The sequence below is a fragment of the Arachis ipaensis genome, chromosome B6 (genome assembly GCF_059453495.1).
Source record: "Arachis ipaensis isolate K30076 ecotype BB chromosome B6, ASM5945349v1, whole genome shotgun sequence".
In the NCBI taxonomy this organism is placed as follows: domain Eukaryota; kingdom Viridiplantae; phylum Streptophyta; class Magnoliopsida; order Fabales; family Fabaceae; genus Arachis; species Arachis ipaensis.
This window is the reverse complement of record NC_142441.1, coordinates 115,812,079-115,820,681: the sequence shown is the minus strand read 5'-3', so window position 1 is coordinate 115,820,681 and position 8,603 is coordinate 115,812,079. Positions and strand designations below refer to the sequence as shown.

The 8,603-nt window shown below is 38.9% G+C and overlaps 1 protein-coding gene and 1 pseudogene across 1 annotated transcript; both read right to left on the bottom strand.

Moving 5' to 3' along the window:
- Nucleotides 1–257: 257 nt before the first annotated feature.
- On the bottom strand, nucleotides 258–2,458 carry LOC148562408 (uncharacterized). Its single transcript, XM_088490880.1, has 6 exons — nucleotides 2,371–2,458; nucleotides 2,024–2,262; nucleotides 1,734–1,946; nucleotides 987–1,079; nucleotides 759–860; nucleotides 258–650 (listed from the first exon to the last, which is right to left on the bottom strand). The coding sequence occupies exons 1-6, from the start codon at nucleotides 2,432–2,434 to the stop codon at nucleotides 258–260; spliced, it is 1,104 nt and encodes a 367-aa protein (XP_088347006.1). The 5' UTR covers nucleotides 2,435–2,458.
- Nucleotides 2,459–4,364: 1,906 nt separating this feature from the next.
- On the bottom strand, nucleotides 4,365–7,916 carry LOC148562407 (uncharacterized; annotated as a pseudogene).
- Between the last annotated feature and the right edge of the window lie 687 nt (nucleotides 7,917–8,603).

Below are 8,603 nucleotides of genomic sequence, written 5' to 3'. Positions count from 1 at the left end.
ATATTTTATATATTTTTTCCCATCTTTCTTAATTAAAGAATATTAAACTTTTTTTTTTATAAAAGTCTGCACTATGAAAAAAAAAACTCTAATTATATTTATCTGCAAAGCAATCTAACATGTCTATTTTAATAATGTCAATAACGTATTTCAATAGTCATCCAAAAAGGTAAAGTACTTGGCTAATACTAAATGCCCCATATTTAACATAATCAAAACATGTATTGAAAATCTAAGTATAACCTAAATCCTAATATCTATGTTCCTCCATATCTGTCCAAAGAATTCATCCGTGCAGCGATGTCTGGAGGCAGCTCCCCACATTGCTGTTGGACCAGATAACTCAGCACACTCTCTATTTCCTGCCTCTTTGTCTTCTCTGCTGCTAATTCATCCTCAATTGCTTTCGTCTTCAATTTTTCGGTCGTCATCTCCGCTTGTAGTTCACACAGCATCCTTTGGGTCTCTTCTACTTGAGCTCTATCCACCGGTGGCTGCGAACTCGGACGGAAGAGTTGACTTGGTGTCGGCCCGTGTCCCATCCCACGCACTCTACCCGGGTGCTCTTTGCCCAGAGCTTGGGCAAGGGAATCATTCTCTGACAATATTCTTGTAGATTCATCCAGTTGCTCAAGCTCAGATATTTTTTCCTGCAGGCATAAACATAATTACACAATCACACCAGGCTAATAGCATACTCAAGACATTTCAATTGCTAAACCCAACATGTTACAACATATATGACTAAGTGTACTTACACCAATCCTCCGAGCTTCTTCATGTATATAGCTGCCATCAGATCTTTTGTGCTTTAGGATCCATAGTTCTCCCCTACCAACAGTCCTTCCTTGTAGTTGTGACTGTGAGAATTAAATTTATCCCATGAATTTCACTTCTATAAATTTTTTCAATACTTCTAACATTGTTTACTGTATGAATAAATCAACACTAAAAGCCACTTATTCTCTATTACAAGTTTATATTACCTCTTCTTCTGTAGCCCTTGCCAAGCTTTTAGATCCGTCAGTGTGCGTGTAAAGTTGCTTCTTTCGATTCAGCGCGTTCTGCTTGCACTTCGCCTATTAAAAATCAACAATATGCTTGAATTCAATGAAGTACTAAAACTTAGTATAGTATACATATATCTTACGTTGCAAGAGACTCAAAATATTGGGGGATTAAGTATACTAGTGTGGAATTTGAGTAAACTGTGCGTATTCTAAATTTAAGTGTTGCTTTAACAAAAAGAATAATTACACGGATGCAGTCCCTATTTACATATAAGAAGTTAACAATATTATTTTATTTCTAATATGCAAATGCCACCCATAACTCATACCACAACTAACGGAAAAAACATTTAGCAGCCCATGTGAGATAGTCCAATTACAATCATATAGTATAAATTATAATAATAGGGGTACTCAAATTAAATTAATTGTCTTATATGGTAACCTACAACAAATAAGGTTCTAATAAGGAAGAATGGTGTTAACCAATCTCAGCATCATGCATGTATATATTAAGATCTTAGTCAAATAGCCTGTGCTGGGAATTGATGTATTAAATTGAATTAATCATGTATACTAATCAACATGGTTCAAATTCAGCTCAATCGGAATAAAATCTATTTATTTATACCAAATCATATCAACAAAACAAACGGATTACATTTTTTGATTTCAAGGAAATTCATTTTTTTAAAAATTATATGTATTAAATGAATGGGGTACCTTTGTTGCAGGATCATTACGATACTCAATGAACCACTTCCAATGCTCTCTAGGAATTCCCTCCGGGCGCTGCTCAAGATTCTGCTCAAGTGTCCTTGTTGGTTTGTAATGCGAGTCAAACAGCCTCCCCCTTGTGTCCTTCCAAGACTTCCCCATTTGTTTCAAAAATGATTTCTTGATTAAACCACCGCTATCCTGGAAGTGGAACATCTCCTGCGACGACAATGTCTAGCTGTAAGTAATTGCAAGTTATTTGTTTGATATGATTAAACAATAAGAAAATGAATTACCTTTATACAATCGTCATAAACCCTGTCTTTGCCCCGCACCTTTGCCCAACTCTTTTCACATATAGGAAATTTACTGTAATCCGAACCCAACGCTCCTAGAATGCCACTCAACAGGCCAACTCCATCTCCCACTGCCTGCAGTTCCTCATTGAACCTCAGGATGATCTTGCTACCATTAAGAGATCGCTCCATAGCCTCTCTCACACTCATTTTAGCTTGCTTGATTATTCCTTCAGAATCTAACAATAAAGAAGAAAAAATGTAATTTATGTGCTCAATGTGCCCCACATGTAAGGAGCATAACAAAATCATAAGCTGATCAATTAAAAAGATTTTAAGTTCAACACTTGTTACCAATGAGATCAACATCCCAAAACTCAGTAGTCTTTCGTCATTTGCGCTTTGTAGCATCAGAAGCAGCAAACATCCTGTCAATGTGTTCCTCAAACGAATCTGCCTCGTTCGCCTCAGGGCCAATGGCTTCATTGCACGGTTCCGTCACTCGTGAATTGTTAGCGGCCTGTGGCTCAGGTCTTGTTTCGCTCCTGGACGGACGAAAGGGTTGCAGAATAGCCGCTGCGGAGACACCACCATTACTGGGGGGCGGAGGGATGAGCCAGTCATCGTCATCGGATGGTGAAGACACAGAAGGTGCAGCTGGAGGCTGCTGATGCGGTGGCTCCACTCTTGTGCCTTTCTTGAAGCGAGCTTTCCTGGGCATCTTACAGTCCTAGTAAAAACACATGTATCATGCAAAAAAAAAAATTAATTCCTCATGAAAGAATAGTATAATTAACCAACAAATATCATTACTCACACTTTAACTATGTAACATCATATCAAAAACCAATCTATATATGTACATATAGTGAGTATATAAATAGAATCTATTTTTTCCAAATGATCCAACTATATGTAAATTAAAAGAATCTAATGAAATTTCGTGGGGAAAGCTGTTAATGGACGAGGACACTAATAAAGCCATAGAATTTTCTGTACAGAAATGACACCTTATATACAGAATTATTAATTAAGGTACTATGATTAAAATTACCATTTTTAATATTCTTATTTATCACAAGTGTATTAAAGTCCAGTTATTTTTAATTAACGTACTATGATTAAAATTAACATCCATCATTAATAATCATTACCAGAATAAATTAAGAAATCATAGTTAAAATTAGCATCCATTATTAATAATCCTAACAGAATTAATTAAGAAAATATGAATAAAGTTAATATTCCCAAATTTGCATGAACAATATCTACTCCATTAGATTCACCATTCCCGTTATCAATGTGCGTATTCATAGCAGTTGTGCCATTCGCAATTTTTTTTAATCAAGAAAATGTTTTTTTACTTAATATAATTAACTTAGAAATTAGAAGGAACTATCAGTGGCCATATTCTTGCACCCTTTTTTACAGTTACATTGAAGAATAGAACATGCAACCCCCCAACGACTTATATTTCATCTGTGAATGTTCATACCCACATAGAATTCAAGTTAAAGTTAAGTTAATGGAAAAAAAACAGATTGATTGCATGCAATTAGAACCGGTCATCATCTCATTTAATTTGTACTTGTGGCCAGTGGATGTCAGGCAATGTGGTTTCTTCCTAATTGCATTGATACATAGTGCACGAACTCAACTAAAAATGCTTAGCTCACAACATAGATAACTGACCCAATATGAGCAACATAACTATGAGCATGACAGAGCTAGAACTTGTTACCTCAATGAGCACGACAACCGGGTGGAAGAAGATGTGACTGATGACCGCGAGAGAGGCAAGGGCGCACCAACGATGACTACGCTTCTCAAAACCAACCACGGGGAGAGTATGGTTATAGAACCCTTGATTGGTCAGCCAGTTTGGATACGTACCGAAATTAGTTCAGTAGGCGCCCTACTAATAGCTGTACCTATGTGCCTGTGTGCGGAGAATGCATCCAACCATGATCTAATAGACGAATTGTTGAACCATAAATCTCGAGCGAATGAAATTGCGTGCTCAAGTGAAGAGAACGGAGATGCCTCTTGCATCGAGCGGACGAAAAAAAAGCTGGTGGCACACATAAAGAGATCATTCTCTTCCAATGTCCCTGCTTAGTCCCAATACATAAAAGGGTGAGCAAGAGAACTCTAAGTATCCAGGTCTTGCATATTAAATCTCAAGATACATACACTTAAAAAAGGAAAGTTTAAATAAGATCAAAGTCGATCCAGACGACTGATTTTTATTATTATCCTATTTGCTTATAAATGAAATTTCAAGAGTATAGTAAGGGGAAAAGTACAAGTGTGCATGTCATATATTGCTATCCAAATATATCTAGGAATCAGCAGCGTCTTCAGCGGTTTCGATTGCGTCAGGATTGGGTTCTTCTAAGTTGCCATCCCTTGTCAACGATATACCTTCAACATCACGCTTAGACAAATCAGTCAGATTTTGTTGGAAGAAAAGTTCGACCTCACAGTGTTCATTGTATTCACCCATGTCAAACAAATCTCTCGGCTTCACATGGACCACTACGCTCCATTTCTTATCGACTTCATCGTCCACATAGTATACAAGGCGAACCTCGGAAGCAAGAATGTACGGCTCGTCATCTTCACGATCACCAGTGTGAATCGGATTGCTAAAGTTAACACAGGTGTGTCCCAAAATGTCTTGCTTTATGCCTCTACCGGACGTGGTGTCTGCCCAAATGCATCTAAACAGGGCCACAGAAAATTGCCCACTGTAATTCAGCTCGATGATATCTACTAATCTTCCATAATAGGAGACGCCACCAACAACCATGTTACTGTCACGAGCGCTTGCATAACTTCTAGTGTCAGAAGTGACACAAACCCCGCTATTCTGGGTTCTCATTCCATCCTCTCTTGATAGGGTTCTAAACCTGAATCCGTTGACATTGTACGACTTAAAGTGCTTTGCCTGAATATTAGGGCCACATGCGAGCCACTGTAGTTCTCTCGGGTGCATCAAACTTCCCAGTGGTATCTACCAATGAATTAAAGATTATCAGAGTTGAGTGGGAGAAGGCAAGATATTAACGAAAATATAAATGGAAGAGCCATACAGAAGATTCACCTCATTCTTGAACCACTCGGCGAATTCTCTATGGACAACCCTGTCAATGTAGGCTTCGTTTCTTTTGCCAATACTTCGTAGCTGTCTTTTTGTACTAGCCCTAAAATCCCTGAGCATACCATGTGGATCTACTGTTAAAGGTATAAACAAATATTGCCATCGGGTACAATACGATTCTAAGTGTAATAACTGCACTTACTCTAAGAAATTCTCCACAGTTGCGCAATTGACCAATACGTGACGATGTGCTTGAAGTCTCTCAGTTGGTGACAGATTCAAACTCTCGGAAGCCCCTACCGCTTTGCCAATCAGTGGGAACATGCTTGTCGCGTTATTAGTCGCACCTTCGCTCGGTCGATCATCAACACGCAATGGTTGATTGATCATGCTTTCAACGTTATCTAGATATCTGGAACAAAAAGTGAGAATCTCAACGGATAAGTAGCCCTCTGCAATTGATCCTTCCGGTGCTGCCCTATTACGCACGTACTGCTTAAGACGACCTAGGTACCTTTACAAGCGAGATATGTGTTAGGTTGTTAGCTTATGAAATAACTCAAATGTAAAATTAGTCGTATAGTTACCTTTCAATTGGATACATCCACCTATAATGGACCGGGCCCCCTAGGCGTACCTCTTCGACCAGATGCGCGGTTAGATGTACCATGACTGTGAAGAAAGATGGTGGAAAAATTATTTCCATTTGACAAAGAGTGAGGATCACATGTTCCTGTAGGAGAGGAAGTTGTTCAGGGTCTATAGATTTACTGCATAGTCGTCTAAAGAAAGTTGACAAATCAGCCAGGACGCTGCCACTGGGGCTTCCAATACATTCCTGATAGCTATTAGGAGAAGATGTTCCATGAGAATGTGGGAGTCGTGACTTTTCAAGCCGGATATTTTTCGCTGTTGTAGGTCAATACAGCGAGATATGTTGCTTGAATGACCATCTGGAAAGACGACATTCTTTAAGTTCCTAAGAAAAACGTCCTTCTGTGAATTCGATATGGAAAATATTGTAGTGGGATACTTTCCATCTTTTCGTGGCCAGAGTTCATGCCTAATTTCCATCAGCTGGAGGTCTTTTCGAGCTTTGAGGTTGTCCTTGGATTTACCACTATCGTTCAGTATCGTGTAGATAATGTTGTCGCACATATTTTTCTCTATGTGCATCACGTCCATATTGTGACGCAACAAATTATACTCCCAATATGGGAGTTCAAAGAATATACTCCTTTTTTTCCAAGAAGACTCGTCTTGTAATGCAGCCTGTTGTCCGCGCGCTCTTTTACCGGCTTCCGTTTGCACCTTGCCAAGCTTGACATGCACATTATCCAACTGTCTCAAAATATCTCCACCCGACAATGTTACAGGCGGACCTCTGGCCTCTACCTTCCCATCAAATCTGACCCGGTCCTGCCGAAATCTGTGGCCTTGTTTCAGAAAGCGCCGATGACCCATGAAACACCATTTCTGACTAAACGTGAGTCGCTTAGACTCGGCATCCAGGTTGCACGTAGGACATGCTCTCCCACCGTACGTATTCCACCCAGATAAGTTGCCCAACCCTGAAAAATCGCTGATTGTCCACATCAACGCAGCATGCAGCTTGAATGTTTTTTTCTCACTAGCGTCGTACGTATCAACACCACGCCACAGCTGCTTCAACTCATCTATCAACGGCTATAAATAGACATCTATGTCATTACCAGGCATCTTGGGACCGGGAATAATCATAGACAACAAGAAAGAGCTGGGTCTCATACAACTCCATGGGGGCAGGTTGTAGGGGATGAGAATCACGGGCCAGATCGAGTACCTTGAGCTGAGATTTTCGAAGGGATTAAAGCCATCGCTAGCTAAGGCTAAGCGAACGCTGCGTGGATCACCACTGAAGTGAGTATATCTTCTATCAAATGCCTTCCATGCCTCTCCGTCTCGTGGGCGCCTCAAAAAACCATCCGAGTTAGGACCTTTCTTGTGCCACAACATGTCAACAGATGTCTTACTGGACATGAACATCCGCTGCAGTCGTGGAACAAGGGAAAAGTACCGAAGAACCTTCGCCGCCTGCGGCTTCCCTTTCTTCTTAACAACCACATTGATCCGGATAATGGAATTCCTCCTAGTCTTTTGCTTCCATCTCGAGGTCCCACATATCTTGCACCTAGACAGTACTTGATCGCTGCCCTGATATAGCATGCAGTCATTCGGACATGCATCTATCTTCTTGTACGCAATACCGAGCTTTCGTATGATCCTCTTGGCATCGTGCAGTGAAGCCAGAATCTTTGCGTGCTCAAAGGCCTCACACAGTAACTCTAGTATCATTCCGAATGCCTTGTCGCTCACGCCGCACATGCACTTTATATGGTATAGCCTGACCAAGAAAGCCAACTTCGAGAATTTCGCACAACCCGGATACAATTCCTGCTCTCCATCCTCAAGCAGCTCATCAAAATGACAGGCCGCCTGACTAGGTTCGCTGTACAAATAAGGCAACTCTTCGGCATCCCCCTCAAAATCTTTGTTGCTCGAGTCATCTTCATCGACAACAGAATCTGGAAAGTTGAATGCCTCACGAACCATGTCGCGCATTGGATCTCGATAGACGCTACCAGGGTCAGTTTCATGTGTCTCAGTAGAACTCTCTCCTACGTGTCTCTCCCCGTGATGTAACCGAAAAGTATACTTAGCAGGAAACGGTTTTAACAGCAAGTGATCGTAAGCATCCTCTCTAGTTTGGAATAGCCGGAACCCACACGAAGGACATGGACAATGTATCATCCCATCGGATGATGCATTCGCAAATGCGAAATCCAAAAATTTGTTCAACCCGGCCTTGTATTCAATACTACCTCGTGGCCTTGAGATCCAACTCTTATCTATATCTATTTTTATGATGTTCATATAAATGAATGAATAAAACTTTAATAAGGAAATACAAATAGAAAATAATAAAAAAAAAATTTCGGACGTACTGTCCAACGGGATATATTAAAGGGAAAATTTTTCTTAAGAACCGTTAGGAAGATTTAATTATTAAAAAGGACCTTTAATACCAAAATTATTAAGAAGGACTAAATCTTTTTATAATGTTTAAGATGTAGAATCAAATCTTTTATAATATTTTTTATTTTTGTGATCTTTACCCAACGAAAAAAAAGACAAAAGATCATAAAAGTAATAACTAAATAAATAAATAAATAAATAAGTAAATAATAAAATTACTAAAAATTTTAAAAATATAAAAATAATTAATTTAAAAATAATAAAAAAATAAATAAACAGTTAAAAATTAATATTTTAATAATCAAATCTCCCTGACAATCTTTTAGACTAAATTTTTTAAAAGTAATTAACTTATTAATCTCAAGTGAATTTTCATGCATATCTGTATAACGTTAAGAATCAAACAACATATATTAAAGATTTTAAAAATTAAATAAAAGTATAGTTAAGAATATATTTATT

Excerpts from the sequence above, each read along its gene's own strand:
- LOC148562408 (XM_088490880.1), bottom strand. The coding sequence starts at position 2,434 with ATGCTACAAAGCGCAAATGACGAAAGACTACTGAGTTTTGGGATGTTG. Across the intron at positions 1,947-2,023 it reads TTTATGACGATTGTATAAAG|GAGATGTTCCACTTCCAGGA; the intron begins GTAATTCATTTT and ends TTGTCGTCGCAG. Across the intron at positions 651-758 it reads AAGAAGCTCGGAGGATTGGT|GAAAAAATATCTGAGCTTGA; the intron begins GTAAGTACACTT and ends TTATGCCTGCAG.